The 20,625-nt window shown below is 40.1% G+C and overlaps 2 protein-coding genes across 3 annotated transcripts in view; one reads left to right on the forward strand and one right to left on the reverse strand.

Annotated features, from left to right (window-relative positions):
* etv4 (ETS variant transcription factor 4) overlaps positions 1 to 1,119 on the forward strand; it is a 36,567-nt gene extending 35,448 nt beyond the window's left edge. The window contains exon 13 of one of the 2 annotated variants that reach the window (XM_034218124.1): positions 602 to 829. In XM_034218124.1, the coding sequence (XP_034074015.1) occupies positions 602 to 829 (228 nt within the window). Of the gene's footprint in view, positions 1 to 601 lie in introns of both variants that reach the window. The other variant, XM_034218123.1, reaches the window with a different exon arrangement.
* A 1,486-nt stretch (positions 1,120 to 2,605) lies between these two features.
* LOC117547398 (ATP-dependent RNA helicase DHX8-like) lies at positions 2,606 to 17,223 on the reverse strand. The gene is made up of 23 exons (XM_034218122.1): positions 17,073 to 17,223; positions 16,857 to 16,942; positions 15,092 to 15,158; positions 14,914 to 14,993; positions 14,667 to 14,773; positions 14,231 to 14,527; positions 13,826 to 13,970; positions 13,198 to 13,389; positions 13,023 to 13,110; positions 12,837 to 12,934; positions 12,075 to 12,222; positions 10,023 to 10,204; positions 9,669 to 9,863; positions 8,089 to 8,274; positions 7,794 to 8,004; positions 7,523 to 7,704; positions 7,212 to 7,352; positions 6,884 to 7,039; positions 6,220 to 6,357; positions 4,674 to 4,802; positions 4,305 to 4,501; positions 3,621 to 3,800; positions 2,606 to 3,114 (listed from the first exon to the last, which is right to left on the reverse strand). Exons 1-23 carry the CDS (start codon positions 17,173 to 17,175, stop codon positions 2,895 to 2,897), a joined length of 3,528 nt encoding a protein of 1,175 aa, XP_034074013.1. The 5' UTR covers positions 17,176 to 17,223; the 3' UTR covers positions 2,606 to 2,894.
* Positions 17,224 to 20,625: the final 3,402 nt, after the last annotated feature.

Here is a 20,625-nt window from a genome sequence, read left to right on the forward strand (position 1 = left end):
AAGATTTATTCAGTTTAATCATGTACTAATGCTTTATAGATTAGTTCTTAAATATGAATGAGTATTATTTATTGTTGTCGTACTTGCAAAAACAGCAATATGCCTGGTGTGGAAGTTTCTTAAGCATGGCACAAAGGGGTTTTACAACTATCCCCCAAGTATGGAGTTGAAAATGTTAAAGCTGTTTGTTTTTTATTACCACAATTAAAGGGCATTTAAGCCATTACATACTATAACTTTTTTTGAGGACATTTTAACGTGGTACTTTTAGGCCAGGTTATATAAATATATATATACGTATATATGAAGAAACTCAAATATCACAATATATATTTAAATAATGAATAACAGAACAGTAAGAACAAGTTCAGAAGATGTCATCAAAACCAAGAAAAGACACTTATGCCTTACTCACAATATATATATATATATATATACATTAAATATGTATTACCCAATCCTATGACATTTAAGTGACATGCTAAATGCAATAAAAAAAAATAAGCCCCTTCACCTTTTGTGACTGAAATAGACAAGGGAAACTTTTGTACACCAGTGTGTTATTTCGTATGCATTCCTAAAGTTCCTGCTCTTTCTCCAGGTGGCAGGGGAGCGCTATGTTTACAAGTTTGTGTGTGAGCCCGAGGCTCTCATCTCCCTGGCCTTCCCCGACAATCAGCGGCCCAGCCTGAAGGCCGAGTTTGAGCGCTACGTCAACGAGGAGGACACGGTGCCCCTGTCCCACCTGGACGAGGGAGTGCCCTACGCCACAGAACAAGCCCCCCAAAACATGGGGCCCCAGCCCTACTCCAAAGGCTACATGTACTAAAGCCAGCCAGCCCCCACCCTCCCTCCTTTCTCCCCCCTTCAGATATCTTCCTGTTGTATCAACCCATCATCATACACATCCTGAAACCCCATGCACCTCTTGCACATGCCCACCCCATCCACTTGTATATAATAAGGCTATGGTGTTTTTGTTTTAAATTAATCTCATAAGGGATTTTTTGTTTTATTTTGTTTTTAAGAGCTGCATTCCTTTCACATCTGATGCCTATTCAATCCATAAACATGACTGTGGTTGAAGAGATTGCTTAATAAATACTCATAATACCCAAACTGCAGTCCAGGCTCTTTTTTCTGCCTTATGGTATGAGTAACATAACATGTCAAAATGTCATAAACATTTATAGAATAGTATATAAAAGAAAAAGTTATCAAATAAAATTATGGTAAAGTATGTTATACAAATTGTATACAAATATCGCCATATAGTATGCCATCCAAATGTTTTAAAAAGCTATTAAGAAGTCAACTATAGTATGTAATAAAAATGTCACAAAAAATCATAGCATTATGTGGGAAATATGTAATGGTAAAGCTTTAAAATTAGGTTATAAAATATATATATTTTTTTTCTGATATCTTTGACAAACTATACTATACAATTTTTTGCTGACATTTTAAGAACACATGACTTATTATACTATGGTTTTGCTGATATTTTCAACATACTACTGTTTTGGGTTTTATTTAATATTTTCAACAATCTATCGTATGTCATTTTTTCTAATATATTCGACATACTGCAATATTTCGTGATATCTGATATTTTTGTCGTATTATTATGCTGTTTTATCTAATAATTTTAAAATTTTAAACAGTTTTTATTGTTATTTTTTTTATAATAATATGATTTTTTCGCCATACATTAGTTTTTTTGTGTCATTTATTTGACTATACTAGGTCCTTATGGTTGTTCAATAAATCGTTTGCATATTTTCGACATATGTTGTTTGCCGTCATATAATATGTTGAAGATATGCAAAGAAAACGGCATAGTTGAACAAATATCGAAATTACAAAATGTCAAAATGTTCTGAAAAAAACGACATCGTATAGTATGTCGAAAATATCCAAAAAAATATATGCAAAAAACGACGCATGTCCAAAATAAAAACATAGCATGTCGAAAATACATTTTAAAAAACGACATGTCCACAATAAATAAAAAAACATAGTATGTCCAAAATAAATAAATAAATATAGTATGTATGTATGTCTTGTATGTATTGTATGTCGAAAGTATGCAAAAAATAACAGTATAGAACGTTTTCTGCATATTTTCGACAGGCTATACTTAGTATTGTATATTTTGTTAAGCTATTTTTGTACATGTCTTTTTTGCTGCTTCATGTTATGAGGCAAATGTGGGTAATGTTTAACTTCAACTTGTTCTTGGATACCCCCTTTAACCCTACTTATAAGTGAGGACTGGATTTTGGAATTTAATGAAAAGCATAAACAAACTGATCGTAATAATGACTAAACTTCTTAAAATGTTACGACAAAATACCTACTTTGCTTACTGAGAGTTATGTGAGCATTGGTATGCCTGTCTGTGCAGAACATGAAGCTATTGCTTGCAGCCAATTAGCTTAGCATAGCAAAGGCAAGAGGCTCACTGGATTTTGTTAGCGTTTGGCTAGCCGTTTCTAATCTTTGTGCAAAGCTAAGCTAATCAGCAGATTATATTTACTGTACAGACAAAAAGATGTATATTTCTTAAAATGTATATTCCATTAATCAAAACAGGCAAAAGCAATTCAAAGTGCATCCAGTGTTTATCTTCAATTACGAAAAACAATTATCAATATTGCAATTTCTTAACAATAACATTCACCCTAATGTCACCCTAATAGAAAATGTAATACAGGAAGTGTTGACCAATTTAAAACAAGGATATCAAGGCTAAATAAAGCATTACTGAATGAATATAAAATTCTAATCCAAGAAAAGGCAATTTTGGAAAAGCAATATTAAGTCTATTTCTTAGTCAGTATTAACTACACAGATTGTCCACATGTAATAATAATGTGAGGCACAGGAAGTATTCAGCGTCGTCTGAAGGCGCGGGAGATTCTCCAGTCGTTGGGCTCCTCGTAGCGGTTGTACAGAGGCTCCAGTTTCAGCTGCTTCTTCTGCCGGCTGAGACGATGAGGGTCGGCCACTCTGTAGAACGCTGGGGCAAACTCCACCAGCCAGCGGGGGTCGATGGTGGTCACCTCCCGCATGTACTCCTTGGTCGTCAGCACCAACTCATGGTACACAAGCCTGAAGGAAGTATGATTAGGAAAATACAGTTAGCTTTACTAGGGCTGCAGCTTATAATTCATTTTAAAATCACCAAAAGAACTAGAACAGTCTTTCAGAGATTCTGCACAAATGTGACTTTTCTTTGGCAAATCAACTAAAATACGCTGCTTCCAGTTCTTCTCTACTTTGAAGTGTATGTTTGTTCATCATAATACTGAACATCAATGGGTTTTTTGGATAGGCAACCATTTAAATAAGTCACCTTTGGCTCTAAAAACCTTCAATACTAATCATTTGTCGTGATGACAAATTATTTTACTAGATACAATGATTCAAACCTTCCAGAAAAAAGAGCAACATGCCAATCACAGTAAAGAAAAATCCAGAAATTCTACTTGATAAATGAATTAAAATAACGGATTCATTTAAGAACAAATAATAACGAGTAATCCAAGGTCTAAGTAAGGACCAGATGATGTTTGTGATATATTTTAGATTTCTGGGATCAGCCCTGCAGGACTCACCACTCAGGCTGGCGGTTGAAGAGGGTGCTGGAGGGGTGGAGGTACACCACCTGCTGGTCGATCAGGGTACGGTAGCCATCATGGGGGTGCTTCCTGGCACTGTTCCTGAAGTAACCGCTGCAGATGGCTTTCTGGACCCGCACTGTAGCTTTTCCACAAGATACCACGTCCAGCTTGTGTCTGAGGAATATTTAGTGTTAATATTTGAATACAACACTCAAAATGTGTATTCTGTATTCACAACACATTATGGAAGGATTATGTTGATTGAGGTTAAAAATGTGTGACTTTGACATCATTTTAGATAAATTGCTGCCTAATGACTACTATGATTACATCTAAAGTCAGTGTTACCCAACATCTCATTTAAAACATCCCTGAAATACACAGATACATTTAACAAATGATCGAAACTAGAACTGAAAAAAAGTTGACTGATTGATCAAAAATAAGTGGCAACGCCATTGATAATTGGTTAAAGTTATTCTTCATAAAAAAATGTCAGAAAGCTGTTTTAAACCTCAATAATAGGAAGATTCCTGTATTTCTCGGTTTTATTTAGGATCTAAAAAAGAAAAGAAAAAAATGGGACAAAACAAGAGGTTGATGCAAATGCTATTTCCAGCATTTCATTGATTGCAACATGAACTGCTAGTTGCAGCCTTAGCTGAGGTACATACGTACCGGTCCATGATGCTCAGCATCTGCTTGCGGATGTCCTGGGCTCTCTTTAAGGAGCGAGCCTGGACGAAGTTCTCGAAACACCAGGGGTTGGAGAATTTGTTGTTCTTCCAGGAGTTGTAGACAGCCAGCAGGGTCAGGTGGTCTCCCTCCAGCTGGAAGAACTTTGTCTTTTTCTGGTCAGCCTGGGCCTGTTTGTCCTGAAAATGTAAAGATATTTAATTTAGTTTGTATATCTATTTTGAAGAAACAGTGATTCTGAAACATGTCTTGGTCTAAAGCATGTTTTAACCTTGAAATGTGAGGCAAAAGTAGTTATTGGTAAGTCTAGCCTTATCTGGCTTGTACCCCTGTTGTGTGTTAGCCACATACCTTAGGTCTGTAGAAGATGTTCTGCACAGACAGCATGGAGACAATGGTGAGCATCTCTTCACTGCAGCCCAGATGGACGGACATGATCAACATCTTACACAGCATGGGCTCCAGAGGAAACTCCGCCATCTGAACCACAGAGACATTGGTCAAACAAATACAGACAGTAAACAAAGTAAACAGAAGATCAAACCAAAAGGTGTAGACAAACATATGAAACCTTAGGTATTAAATCTAATCAAATCAAACTGTATTATAGCCCCAAATCACAAGAAAGGCCTTAAAAACAAAGTCAAAAACTAAATACAAACTTCATAGCATAACAATTATAAAAACATTATACAACAACATAAGTATTGCCATGTGATAAAAGCATGTGACTGAAGTGATGGTAATGTTGAACGGAAACTAGGTGATGGAAATGAGTTTACAAGGAAGACAGATGCGAAGAGATGGGATTTGAGTTTGCTTTTAAAGGATTCAACGAAAATAGCTTCGCGGATCGGAAATGGAAGACGATTCCAAAGGAGAGGTGCTCGGAATGAAAAGGCTCTGCCACCTACGGATGATTTCTGAATTCTGGGGATGGAAAGGAGACTTGCATGATGTGATCGTGGGAGCCTGGTAGATATTCGCGGGGTAATTAATGATGACAGATACAGAGGTGTTAGTCCATGTAAGATTTTAAAGGTTAATAGTAAAATCTTGACGTCAGATCTTATGTGAATCGGGAGCCAATGCAATGAAATGAGAACAGGGTTGATATGATCACATGTTCTGGTTCTGATTAATATTCTGGCAGCTGTGTTTTGAACCAGTTGTAGTTTGGCGGTGGTTGATTTTGGTAGCCCGGAGAAAAGTGAATTGCAGTAGTCCAACCGAGATGAAACAAAAGCGTGGATTAAAGTTTCAGCATCGACTAGGGAAAGCATCGGACGAATCTTTGAAATGTTCCGAAGGTGGAAAAAAGCTGTGTTTGTGATGTTGGTAATGTGATTTTTTAAATACCAGATCTGGATTGAATACAACTCCAAGATTTTTGATCAACGGACTTTGTGGATGGTTGAACCAGCTATGTTCAGGCTGAGGTCGCAGAATTTGTCCCTGATATGTTGTGGACCAAGAAGTAACATTTCAGTTTTTTTCTGTGTTTAATTGGAGGAAGTTTGATGACATCCATAGTTTGATTTCTTTTATGCAATTTTCAAGTTGTGTCAGTTGATGAGAGTTGTCCGGCTTAATAGAAATGTACAGTTGAGTATCATCTGCATAAAAATGGGAACCTAATTGATATTTATTCATTAGTAAACCGAGAGGAAGCATGTAGATGGAAAAAAGGATGGGGCCAAGCACAGAGCCTTGGGGGACACCATAGTTCACTATTTTATGTTCTGAAGAGCAGTTTTTGTAGAAAACAAAGTGAGATCTCCTGGTTAAGTAAGATTTTACTCAGTCTTTACGAGCACTTCTTGCACAAATCATACAAGTAAATACATCTGTAACATTAAATAACTGCCATTTCAATAGATTTTCCTATTCTCCTCACCCTTCTTCCCAGCCGTGTGAGTAAGCCTTCATCATCCAGCGCACCCAGAGTGTACAGCTGCTCCATGGCGAGGATCAGCGTCTCCATGGGAGGAGCGTCCATGAAGTCAAAAGCCAGGAGGTCGTTGATGCCCATGGCCTGGAGAGAGAAGGACAAATAGAAATATAATCGTATGTCTAAAAGAAAATAATAATAATCAGGCAACATAGATGACCACATCTATAGTCCGGTAGGAGGGCTCTAGAGAATTTGGTGCATCATAAATGACTTTTTTACAAAATTAATGAAGCAAACATTTTTAAGATTAGTTAATAAATGTTTAACACATAATAGCTTATGATACTGTATGGAATAGTATTAATATTATTGAGACTAGGAAGTTGTATTGTAATAGATTATAAAGGCGCACCTGAAGAAGCTACGTACCACTGGGTGTATGTACTGTATATGAATATTTAATATACATTATTAATTAAAAAAGTTGAAGGACCCAGCATTATGTGTAAGCCCCATCCATCAGCCTATTGTTTATAGCTAGTCAAAAGCATCAATAAGACACTTATAATTCAATAATTTACATACAGAATGTTTAATGTTGTTTTATCAAAACCACAAATGCAGTTGGAGAGAGGAAGATATTATTATTTTAATCTCAGTGCATTACCTTCAGAGAGAGCACCGTGCTGGCTAAGCTGGTTCTCTGGATCTCCGGCACGTTGGTGGTCAGCATCTCGTCTCTGTAGGCCCTCTCAGTGTAGAGCCGGTAACACTTCCCCGGACCCGTCCTGCCCGCCCGCCCGGACCGTTGCTTGGCCTGCGCCTGGAAACAGATCCAGAGTGTGTAGGGAATTAGTTTTAAAGAAATGGCCATCAATTAAATGATTCTCAATTTAAGGTTTTTAGAAAAAGATAAGAACACTGAGGTTACCAAGTAGGACATATGTACAATTTTGACTTCAAGTTTATAAGAATTCAGGTAAAAATGGATGAACCTGTGATATGGGAGTCACAACAAGCTGGTCGATGCCGGTCTTTGAGTTATAAACGATCTGTTTAACAAAGCCAGGGTCCACCACGTAGTAGATTCCATGGATAGTAAGAGATGTCTCTGCAATGTTAGTGGCAATGATGACCTGGTGGTAAAGAAAGTACGAGGTTAGGAAATAATTTAGTCTTCCAGGTATATGATGTGTTCTTTGCTTTTAAATTTAATACAAAATGAAACCTACTTATAAAATATCAGTTTCACTCAATAAATTGCCCAACAGTCACATCTTTACTCTTATCCGGAGCAGATTATTACCTTTCTGCTGCCGGGGGGTGCGGGGTCAAAGATCCTGGTCTGCATCTCACTGGGCAGCGCAGAATAAACTGGCAGAATGACCAGTTCAGGAACATTCGGCCCCAGGGACTTCATTCTCTCGTACAGGATCTCACAAGCCGTGTCGATCTCTTCCTGTCCCGTCAGAAACACCAGGAGGTCCCCTGGATAAAGAACAGAGAAGGGAATGTTACATTAACATTAAAGCTTATTCATGTTCGTGTAAGGAAAAGAGTTTGTGACAGCATCGTACCTGGAGGTTCAGTCAGATGGATCTGCATGACAGTGATGAGACTGGCATCCAGGTAGTCCGTCTCAGGCTCCTTGCAGTACAGAACCTCCACTGGGAACGTTCTTCCTGGGATGGTGAAGATGGGCGCTTCACAGAAATACTGAGAGAACTTCACGGCATCCAGTGTAGCAGAGGACACAATCAGCTTTAGCTCTTTGCGCTTTTTTATGGTCTGAAAGAGACATGGGAAGTTATTGTGTGGGTATAGATTTGCTATTCTTTAAAAAATATCCATGGTTTGTAGAATGTAAAATACCTTCTTGAGAAGACCAAAGAGCACATCAGTGTGGATTGTTCTCTCATGGGCCTCATCCAGCATGATGAGGGTATACTGACTCATGTCTGGGTCCAGCAGACACTCCCTCTGCAGCATGCCGTGGGTCATGTACTTGATCACTGTTTCAATACTGGTGCAGTCCTCAAATCGAATGGTGTAACCAACCTAAAAATAATAATTAAAAAATATATATGAGTTGCTAAGAATGTATTTTACATATTAAAAACAGTTCCTGATTGTTGTTGTGTTAGTGTTGGAGATATTGGCCGTGGAGAGCTCTTCCTTCTCTCATTATAATGGCACTCTGTGGTGCTCAAAGCGCCCCAATGACTGAAGAACTCATCCTTAAATGTATTTTTCCAGAATTAAATCACTTTATATATATATTAGGGATGCACGATAATTATCGGTCCGATATTAGGAATTATGACGTCATCCCGATAAACCCGATACCAGTATTAATAGTAATAATATTTTTTGGGTAAAAAAATGACGTAAATGGTGTGCGGCCGTGAAGCCAGGACAGTAAACAAACATGTCGTCAGTGGTATGGGCGTTGGAGCTATGTGCAACTCAAGACATATGCTCGAACGGGAGCTGCCTGGACGCTGCAATCATGTTGCGCACTATCCGTGCTGAGTGTGCTGACTTTTCGTACAATGTCCCACTGTCTGGCTTCCTGCATAAAGTCAAGTGCTCGGCGCAGTTGTAGCGAAATGTCGCTCCTCTGTTTTCATTTAAACAGCTCCGTATATCCGTTAGCGCAGCTAGCTAGCACCAGATGCTAACAACAACAATGCACGTAAGGTCTCTCTCTCGCTCGCTCGGGCCACACATACACACACCCTCCCGGTCCTCCCGATGGCCAGTCGGTGCCTGCCGGTGAGCGTGGAAGTGTGGTCTGCTGCAAGCAGGCAGCAGGAGCGGGGCTGTCAGCATCAGCTTGTAGATGGTATTTTAAACTCGATGCACTCTGAAACTACGGGGCGGCCGAGGAAAAAAAATACACATGCGTTAATCGCGTTAAAATAATTAGTGGCGTTAATTTTTTATTTATTATTGGTTATCGGTATCGGTCTTGAGAAGCAGGAAGGTATCGGTATCGGTTTCAAAAAACCAATATCGTGCATCCCTAATATATATATATATATATATATATATATATAAAATATGTATTCTGTGGGAAGCAGGACCTATTTTCCATACCACCGCACAAGTAAGTTAACATTTAGGTTATCCTCTGCTGAGCTGTAATGTTAGCTAGCTGAGTAGATGCATGCTTTCTTCTACAGTTGGCGAGTGTATTTTGGTAGAAGGAAAATAGTTCCTACATGAAACAGCTCACATCAAGGTCTGTGGATTATATTGGGGAAACTGGGTGTACACAAACCAGTTGTCATGTAGTTCAACTATATTGAAAATAAAGGCAGACATCTGTACAGCTTATATCTCCAACACTCTGCAACTCACAGCAAAACTATGTAGATTGATAAAAAGTACTTGTCAGGTGAAAGGAGGAAATATATTTAATTAAACTTCCCTTTTAGAACATCACTGACCTCTTGGCCTAAACGGCAGCCGTACTCCTCAGAGACCCTCTTGGCCACGGACATGGCGGCCACACGGCGGGGCTGTGTGCAGCCGATCTTCCCCCGGGCGGTGTAGCCGGCCTCCGCCAGGTACTGAGTGATCTGTGTGGTCTTACCAGACCCTGTTTCTCCGACTACAATTAAGATCTGATTGTCGTGGACAGCCTGTAAAGCGGAAACAATGATTGGTACAGTATTAAATAATAAGTGCTGTAATTAAACATGTTTGTATTGATTGCTCATGTGTGGCACTTTTAGACGTCTTTCAAAAGCCCAACTTTCTCATTCAGTTTCCCAATCATTGGTGACTACCACGGTTCTTACCTGAACAAGCTGTTCCTTGAGCTTGTAAATAGGCAGACTCTCTCTCTGCTGCAGGATGGAGAGCTCTGTCTTCTGGCCGTACGACGCCTGGTTCCCTCCGAAGGCATGTCTTTTCCACTCTGGAAGATCAGCAGGCATAGCGCCGATGCCTCTCATGTTGGCAGCAATCTGCCTTCCTAAATCTGGACAGGAGAGGAAGAGGGACTGATGTTAAGTTACCGGCAAGACCCTACTGCAGGGGTGCCCAACCAGAAATTCCCAGTCGATCGCGAGATGTGTCTAAAAATAGAACAACAATATTCAGTTTTATCGTTAATGTCTTAACATAATCTTCCTTTGCCAGAATAATGCACTTGAACGCATCAAAGCTTTGTGATTGGCCAGCGTGACCCCATGTGTCGGGGCGTGGCTGGTGGGCGTGGGCAGTGGGCACTAGTTCGCTGACGTTGTCCGTATCAACAGGAGTGACAGTCCGCACACACACAAGACCACAATTATGGCAGAAGCAAAAAAGCCCAGCAACATATATGATTTTCACTCCGAGTGAGAGGATGATTATTTTTGTATCTATTCCAATTCAAAGTCCATCTGTCTCATCTGCAATGAGAGCGTGGCTTTACCGAAGAAGAGTAATTTAGGAGCGGCATTTCAAAACAGTGCACAAATGCTACGAGACGGAATTCCCTCCTAATTCTGCCCTACGCTCCAAAAGGGGAGGGGCCTGAAAGGACAGCTAAATGCACAGCAGTCCATTTTCACCAGGCCCAACAACAAGAGCAAGGCTGCTTCCAGAGCATCGTATCGTGTCAGGCACGTTCTTGCGAAACACATGAAGTCTTTCAAAGACGGCGAAGTTGTAAAAGAAGCATTCCTGGAGGCTGCCGACGCGCTTTTGGGGGACAGTAAAAATAACAGTAGCATTTCAACAGGTTTTTGATATAATAAAAACTCAAGTTAGATACCGTTATTAATCAGCTGTAAGTTTTAGTTTGTTTGAAATTATTCATTACAATTATTGTACAAAATGGTATAAGAATGCAAACATTAAGATCTGTTCTGTTTAAATTGATTATAGTCTATTATCAATTCAGGTTAAGAAACTAGTGTTGCTTGCATCCTATTTTAAAGGCATTTCTTTTTATACTCTACTAAAATGCAACAAAAAAAGGGTTTGATTCTATTAATTGTGTCTTTTTTATTGCACTTTGGCAGCAGATTCCTGTGTAGCTTCAGATCTGAGTTGTCTTATTAGTAAGCCGAATTTATACTTTTGTAGCAACACTATTTTTATATAATGGCAAAGAAAGGGTTCAGTCTTTTCTTTTTTTCCTGTGTCATAATGTGGCAGCACTGTTCAATGTTTCTTGAAAACATTACCCACTGTAGTGACGTGTGAATAAACTCCAACTCTGTATCAACAACACTGTTGTGTAACTTCAGTTAAATACTTGTATGTGTGAAGATTAGAAAGAGTTAAGATAAAGGATCTGCAGGATTTTATGAAGTATTAATCGTACAAAGGTCAGTTTTATACAAGTAGAAGTGTGTATTTACCTGGTAGTAGGCTGTCAGTAACTACGCCTCTCTATTTGGACTGGTAGATCTCGGCAGACTGGCAACTTTAGAAGTAGCTCTCGGTTCAAAAAAGGTTGGGCACCCCTGCCCTACTGTATTGTTTAATCAAGATGAACTGTAATGATAGTAAACTTGTAACAAGCTTTTTTCTTTATTAGACGATGAGTCAGAGGTAGTGAGCAGGGCTGGAAGGAACTTGTTAGCCGACGTCCCCTCAGGCTATGAGAGACAGAGTCACAGTGCATTACTGATTTGTGTGCCAGCGCAGACTCATGTGGAAGCTAGATAATCATCTCCAGCCATGCCATGGTAACAATGTCACAGTGCAGTAGGCCTGGCAAGACAGATTTCATTTCCTACATTTTAATTCTCTGACTCGGCACGGATTGGTTTCGTCCGGTTAGATGTGTGGTCCACTGATGCTCGTAGAACGTACAGACAGGGTGTTTGCTGAATCATTACATGTGCATTGCTTACAATCAGGCATCGGGTCGACCCAGTTCTTGTGCAGGCCGGTGGGGATGGAGTCCAGCTCTGCAGCGCGGGCCGACTGCTTCAGCTCTCTCCTCTCCTTAGCCAGGGCGCTCTGCATCATGGCCGCCTGCGAGAGGGAGCCGTCGGGATTCTGAGGGACAGAATAAAAACAGTGGTTGGTGCGATAGAGAAACAAATACAACAATCTTTTAAAACTGCATCGTATGTTAAAGCACCAACATACAAATCCAAATGTACTCATAGGTATCTAATCTATTATTTAAAATAAATCCTCATCATCCAACTACAGAGCCACCAGTCAAACCAAGGATACATGTAGTCAAGTTAGTAGAGTGACAGCAGCAGTAGATTAACACTGCAGTGCAGATAGGCATGTGTTTCAGTGCACCCTCTGCAGGCAATGAAAGTAATTGCACTCTGGTGTTCTCATAGGAATTAATTGAGTGTCACAATATTATTTTCCACTTTCACAAACATGTATATTTTTTCTGGGTGAAATGAATTTTTTTTTTCTTACAGTCTAGTAAATAATTAGAACATTGATGTTGATGCACTGCACCAAACACACAATAAAGCAACAATGGCACTAGTGGAAACCAAGAATATACGATGTGTTCGCCCCATAAAGTAACCTGAGAAAATTGCTTAATTTTGTGGAAAATAGTTCAAACCACAATTCTGAGCCTGGTATAATAAAGTGTATGATTTGGTGCTTTAATTGCCGTGGGATAGAAAAAGACATACCTTTACTATCCTCACGGGGCTCATATTGGCGCTCCATTTCGTCTGTCCCCTCAGGAAGGGGGGTTCGTCATCCACCAGATCAATCTCCAGCTCTTGATCTTGTTGAGGGAATAATTGCAGGGAAACATTAGCATGCTGTGTAACTCTCCTTTCACAGAACCTTGAGAAAAAGGTCTTCAGTTTTACCTTCATCTTCATCTATTTTGGGAAGGATCCCCGTCTCTTCATCAAATTCCGGGAACTCTTCTTTAGGAAGTACGTTGGCTGCAATCATCTAAACGGGAGGAAAGCATTTTATAGTGAATGTTTAGAGAAACAGCCAAGAAAGAAATAATCTGTTGCAGATGTTTTCAATGAATACCTGTTTAATTTCCCATTTCTCAAGGTCAGTTATCTTGGAGATGCGTTTGCGTTCCATGGGGTTTTCATCTATGTCCAGCACGATGGCCTCCACAGGGCGGTCGGGGTTCCTCAGGGCGTCCTCTCCGACCACAGGGTCCAGGTTTCTTCTCCGGTTGGGGTTCAGGTCCTCCCCGGTCCCCTGGTCCACATCCTGGCAACATGTCAAACATTATTCAAATGTTTCTGGCCAAACCAATTATTGGATTGTATGCAAATACATTTATGTTTTAGTTTCGCAAACTAAGTTTCTCATTGGAACTAGCAGCTTTCAGAAAATGTAAGTGTAATCCACATTTCAATAACCATAAATCATTGTACTAAACATTTGATTGTATTACATTGTCTAAAAGAGGAGAACAATGCATGATTTATGATCACATTTAGAAACTAACTTATCTAAAGAAAAAACAATATTATATTACTCTAAAAAAGTAGTGTAGGGGAAAAGAACAGACAGGACATAGTGATAGGATTTAATCTCTTCACACATTATTTTCTCGCCGTTTCCATTTTGGTAAATGGATTTCTCCACACAGCACATCATACCAACAATATGGATGTGTCTTACCATGTTGCACATGACTCACCTTCATGCTAAGGCTGGCTTTGGTTCCAGTGAAGGACAGGACTTTAGCCTTCACCTTTTGGCCTTTGGTAACAACATCAGCGACATTGGCTATCCGTCCTTCTTTGCGCAGCTCTGAGATGTGCACCAGGCCCTCCCAGCGTTTCCTGCACAGTTACACAATATAACCTTAATGTTTCTGTTTTGACAACTAAAGTGCCATATGGTAAAAGGTATACAAATATAGCGAATAGTCCAAAGAAAACGCAATGAAAACTGAGATTTAAAGAAGAGCGAAACAAAATGTAGAAGAAGAACATCATTAAAAAAAATACTATACAATTGTTAGTCTATATTCTATGTTTCAAAAACATTGGTGGTGTGCATTGGTTTCCATTGCTGTATTAAAAACATGTATCCGACTGACCTGAGGCCCTCTAGCTGCACAAAACAGCCAAACTGCATAATACTGCTGATTTTTCCATTGTAGATGTCGCCCACAACGGGCTCCTCTGGTGGAAGCCGATCTACAGCTGTATCTCGCAAGCGAGAGTCTTTCTGGTTGTTGTTGTCTTCATCTTTCTGAGGGCTCGGAGGATTGTCACTCCATCGACGTTTCCTTTTTGGTTTTGGGATTGTTTCTCTGTTAGGCGAACGACTGCGATGACCACCAACTTGTCTGTCTGTGTTTTGACCTCCGTCACTGTGCAACTTTTGGTCTGACCTGAGGAGCAAATGAGGAAAAGAGAAGTACAATGTTTACTTTAACGTTGATAATGTGCTGTGGTTATTAAGAGATAATACAATGTTTTGTCAGTGAGAGCTTATTATTTTCAAAATGGCACAACACTTTATTAAATTACCCATTATCAGAGCTTGTTCCACAGAAGTTAGGCATGAGCATCTCCAGCTCCTTCATGGCGGCTGCTGCTACCTGCTCATCGCCTCTAGCTGTGTTGCCGGGTGGAATCTGATGAAGAAGTAACATTTAGTTACTATTTTCCAACTGAAAAACGGCTATATTTTACATTAGATGTTTGCTAGAAGACATAAAGGTTAAAAGCACAATGCTTTACTTTTCTGTCATCATTTTTTTTAAAGAAGCCATACCCTCCACACAGGATCATCTGGTTTACAAAGAGCGGGATATTTCTCTTTCAACTCGTCCTTTTCACCCCTTGGCCGATGAGCTTCAGTCATAAGAAGAGATAACGATGTTAAGCACGAAAAGAGTTTAACATTACACTAATAGCTATTAAACACATAAAATAAATTGAAGTGTCTGTACCATTACTTGTAGATGGTGAAGACTGCATAGTTTGAATAAGTCGAAGTAAATTGGCAATAAAGGTTTCCTGAAATTAGAAAATGGGTTTAGTACACTGAACAAAAATATAAATGCAACACTTTTGTTTTTGATCCCATTTTTCATGAGATGAACTCAAAGATCTGAAACATTTTCTATATACACAAAATAACCATTTCTCTCAAATATTGTTCACAAATCTGAAAAAATCTGTGATAGTGAGCACTTCTCCTTTGCCGAGATAATCCATCCCACCTCACAGGTGTGGCATATCAAGATGCTGATTAGACAGCATGATTATTGCACAGGTGTGCCTTAGGCTGGCCACAATAAAAGGCCACTCTAAAATGTTCAGTTTTATCACACAGCACAATGCCACAGATGTCGCAAGTTTTGAGGGAGCGTGCAATTTGCATGCTGACAGCAGGAATGTCCACCAGAGCTGTTGCCCGTGAATTGAATGTTCATTTCTCTACCATAAGCCGTCTCCAAAAGCGTTTCAGAGAATTTGGCAGTACATCCAACCGGCCTCGCAACCGCAGACCACATGTAACTACACCAGCCCAGGACCTCCACATCCAGCATGTTCACCTCCAAGATCGTCTGAGACCAGCCACTCGGACAGCTGCTGCAACAATCGGTTTGCATAACCAAAGAATTTCTGCACAAACTGTCAGAAACCGTCTCAGGGAAGCTCATCTGCATGCTCGTCGTCCTCATCGGGGTCTCGACCTGACTCCGGTTCGTCGTCGTAACCGACTTGAGTGGGCAAATGCTCACATTCGATGGCGTCTGGCACGTTGGAGAGGTGTTCTCTTCACGGATGAATCCCGGTTTTCACTGTTCAGGGCAGATGGCAGACAGCGTGTGTGGCGTCGTGTGGGTGAGCGGTTCTCTGATGTCAATGTTGTGAATCGAGTGGCCCATGGTGGTGGTGGGGTTATGGTATGGGCAGGCTTATGTTATGGACAACGAACACAGGTGCATTTTATTGATGGCATTGTGAATGCACAGAGATACCGTGACGAGATCCTGAGGCCCATTGTTGTGCCATTCATCCACGACCATCACCTCATGTTGCAGCATGATAATGCACGGCCCCATGTTGCAAGGATCTGTACACAATTCCTGGAGGCTGAAAACATCCCAGTTCTTGCATGGCCAGCATACTCACCGGACATGTCACCCATTGAGCATGTTTGGGATGCTCTGGATCGGCGTATACGACAGCGTGTTCCAGTTCCTGCCAATATCCAGCAACTTGGCACAGCCATTGAAGAGGAGTGGACCAACATTCCACAGGCCACAATCAACAACCTGATCAACTCTATGCGAAGGAGATGTGTTGCACTGCGTGAGGCAAATGGTGGTCACACCAGATACTGACTGGTTTTCGGACCCCCCCAATAAAGCAAAACTGAGTGGCCTTTTATTGTGGCCAGCCTAAGGCACACCTGTGCAATAATCATGCTGTCTAATCAGCATCTTGATATGCCACACCTGTGAGGTGGGATGGATTATCTCGGCAAAGGAGAAGTGCTCACTATCACAGATTTTTTCAGATTTGTGAACAATATTTGAGAGAAATGGTTATTTTGTGTATATAGACATTTTGTTAGTTCTTTGAGTTCATCTCATGAAAAATGGGAGCAAAAACACAAGTGTTGCATTTATATTTTTGTTCAGTGTAAGAGCATAATTTATTATTTACAAACCCTAAAAAAAAAGTGTTTAACTGCAAACTTACTGTAAAGTCAGCTCCATTTTCACACAGAGCTGTCTTAAATTCCTCAAAGGTTGTGTGTTTTTCGGCGAGGTTGATGATAAATTCAGCTGTAAAACATAAACTGTTGTTTAGCTTTGATGCTAACTTGGGCAGTAGCAACTGATTCTTATTCGCTATGTCAACTTATGAGCTAGCTCTGTAACAAGAAAACAATACTGTTGTGTAGCTTTACGTTACCCAGGTCTTTCTCGCATATTCCCAGATGATTCTCCAACTCCGTGCACACTTTTGACACCAAAGATAAATACTCAAGACGTTTTATTTCGTCTAAAGCAGCCATGTTTCATGTTTATTTAGACCTGAGCAGGAAGTGGATCTTCTTCTTTAGTTTGAGCTCAAAAGACAGTTGCTGCTACATAGCGGCGGAGGCCGGTAACAGCACGTGCAGTTAACATTGTTGATGTTTATTTGCACAAGTGTTTCAGTTGTTATACGTCCTCTCTACAAAATGTATTTCATTAGTTACTAGTGACCTTGCAGATTCAGATTTTTTAAATATAAATATAAACCAACGATTATATATTGAGATGTATTATGCAGTGGCTCAGTCAGTAGGGGCTTGGATTGTGAGCCGTAGGGTCCCCGACCAGACCTAAATATGGAGTGTGGACTGCTACTTGGAGAGAGGTCCCAGTCCACCTCCTGTGCCCTGCCGTGGTGCCCTTGAGCAAGGCACCGGACTTTTGGGGGCCCTAAGCGAGCTTTGGCTTGGGGGCCCCCCTCACTGTAGTGCGTTCTCACCACACACAACACGGAACCAACTTTTGTCTTATGATCAGTGGCGTTTTTATATGTACAAAAGTGGTGGGGCACAAAAAACTTAGATGTCTATATATAAGCTTCTGAGGTTCATGGCTGGTGAGGCTCTGACTCTTCAGGTTTACAAATATTATATTTTGACCTAAATCAAAATATAATATTATTTTCAAAAGCTTTTTTTGTCTGATGCTTCAATTAATTTTAAACAGACAGTTCAACAAAAGGATACCCAAACAATGTAATTGTATCATTTAAATATTGAATTGTTCTCTCTTAGTAAGATCCCATTTTCAATCAAATTGCAGTCTTACCTTGACATGAAGATGAAGTCCATTTGCCTATCCTTCTGGACAAAAATCTCTATTACTTTTTGTAAAAGTCCTCCTTATGTTCTTGTAGTTTCAAAAGTCTATCATAAATCTGATCTAATCAATAGATTTATGATTCGAAAATTATAAAAGTAGGGTAGACATGTGGATATTATCCGGCTGAACAAAACGTGCATTTATCTAACAGGTTTGTTTCCCACAGATCTTATTTTGAGCTATTTTCTAAAAATCCAATGGAGAAATATCATTGCTTTTTTGTGGAGGGAAGCCATGCGCAGTTTATTTCCGGGTTTTAGGACGCCTCACTGCAGCTCTCTCTCCTCCTCTTCACACACCACACTTTTCGCGGCACACGTACTTACAGCCAATCAGCTCTGAATTATGTGAGATGACGTATGGTGGGGATGGCAGCACTATGCCCTATGGTCATTATTTTTTTGCCACACACATTAAATAGGACAATACTCTGAGCATGCGCAGTGTAGTTTTTACAGTCACCATTGACTTAAACAGGGAGAGGGAGGGGCAGGATCGGGTTTTGTCCCACATGGCTCAAAACAGCTCAATAGGCACACACTGTAGACACTAATTAGAAGAACACAGACTAAAACAGCAATGTACAGACGAATCAGATGATTAAACATGATCTTAAAATATATTTTATATATTTTTTAATTTATTTTTTGCATTTTTTTGTAATCATTACTTTTAATACTTTCTGCTGACACTAGGTGGGGCTGTGCCCCACCTGCCCCTAATGACCAGTCGCCACTGCTTATGATATTAGCATAAGCACACATATTGTATAAATAAGCATGTAAACACTGTGGACCTAACCTCCTCTAGGGGGGTTCTCACCTCCTCTAGGGGGGTCCGGGGGCATGCTCCCCCGGGAAGATTTTTTTAAAAATATTGATGTTAAAAGCATCAATCTGGTGCACCACTTTGAGAGCAAAATTAAGAGATCTATGGATACATCTCTCGACACCCATATGAAACAGAACTGTAAACAGATTTTTCTTTATGGATATTTTACAAATCACTTAAACTGTGTTCTTGTTTTGTCATATAGTATTTCATAACTTAGATTGTATGACAAAGTGTTTATTTAATATATCTGGCTAGCTATAGCTACTTGCTAACGGTTTAGCTTACCCCGCGATTCAAAGTAACGTCAACGTAGCTGTAATGTATGCTTTGCTTAGATGTTCGCATAACTTGGAAGTTTACTGACATTTACATACCTTGTTTACCTGGCTCAAGTGGTGGCTCTGGGGTTGTTGTGTGAGCCACCACTTGAGAATAGTCGTATTTTTTAAGAAAATGTTTTCTTATGTCCCACTGACAGTTTATTTTAAACATTGTCACAGCTCACATGAGGTACCTGTCAGCCAATAAGACAGATGTGTATTTCCATTCAACTCTCTGGTTGGTCTGGTGTCTTGCCTCTGTTGCATTCACTGAACACGGGAAATTACAATCCTGCCGTCCTCTCTTGTGTCATGATGAGGTTCAGGTAAAGCACGGTTAATGTATTATATTATTGACTCAATAATATAATACATGACTTTGAGAGTAGGCAATCTAGGCATATTAACACAATTAATTAAACATACTTATCACGGCGACGGTGTACTGAGATATTTTCTTTTTTTTAAATAAATACAATTCTTTTTTTTGCTAGGGGGGCCCCTTAGTGGCTGCGGGGCCCTAAGCGGACGCTTATGTCGCTTAATGGGTCGGGCCGGCTCTGTCTGCCAATACCGAATCCTGATCCGATTATTCTATTTCCCAGATATATTGGTAGATACCAGAATACATGACACAATGAATCTTTGTAATATATTTATGTTCTCTTGTTTAAATAATCATACCAGTATTTAATGTGTTCTGGTCACCTGGAATCCTGGTAAGCTCCCAGCAGGGTATATTTAATACTATTATTAAACATAAGCTGGTGATAGATGGATAAACTGGCCAGCTAAAGTGTCCAAAACCCCTCTCCAGCCAACCATTTCAGCCTAATATCTACTGGCTGGTCAATTTACAACAGCCTGACCAGCTACATTTATCTAAGCTGGTTTTTTCAGCAGTCATTATTATTTATTTACTATTTTTTGAGAATCTCTATGAATTATAGTCAAATGTATATACCAGTCTCTGTTCTGTTGCCTGAGCCAAGTTTGCCTGTTACATTACGATATATTATTATTGATTTACTATTTATTGAGAATCTCTATGAATTAAAGTCAAATGTATACCAGTCTGTGTTCTGTTGCCGCATCGGATCTCCGCCAAATCCAGGATCATCACCCCCCTAGTTCGCTCCCGTCTGTATCTCTACCGCTACTTGAATACTGTGGCTCAAACTGGTATGGTTCCACCACGTTAGACTCACCCGCATGATCTGATTCCACCACACCGGCATCCTCTTCAATAAAATCCTCCTCTTCTTGAAAGTGCACCGAGTCTATTGACGACTCACTGTCACTCGATTCTGTCTCCAGAGTCCGACATCAGCCATATAGGTAGTGTATTATTCAACAAGTGTTCTACTCGTGACGTGCGTGACGTCACTAACCGGCGAAAGCTGTTTTGTTCGGAGCGGTCGTGTAACATCGGAAGCGAGCATGGAAAGTTGT

Source organism: Gymnodraco acuticeps, unplaced genomic scaffold, assembly GCF_902827175.1.
Source record: "Gymnodraco acuticeps unplaced genomic scaffold, fGymAcu1.1, whole genome shotgun sequence".
NCBI classification, from domain to species: Eukaryota; Metazoa; Chordata; class Actinopteri; order Perciformes; family Bathydraconidae; genus Gymnodraco; species Gymnodraco acuticeps.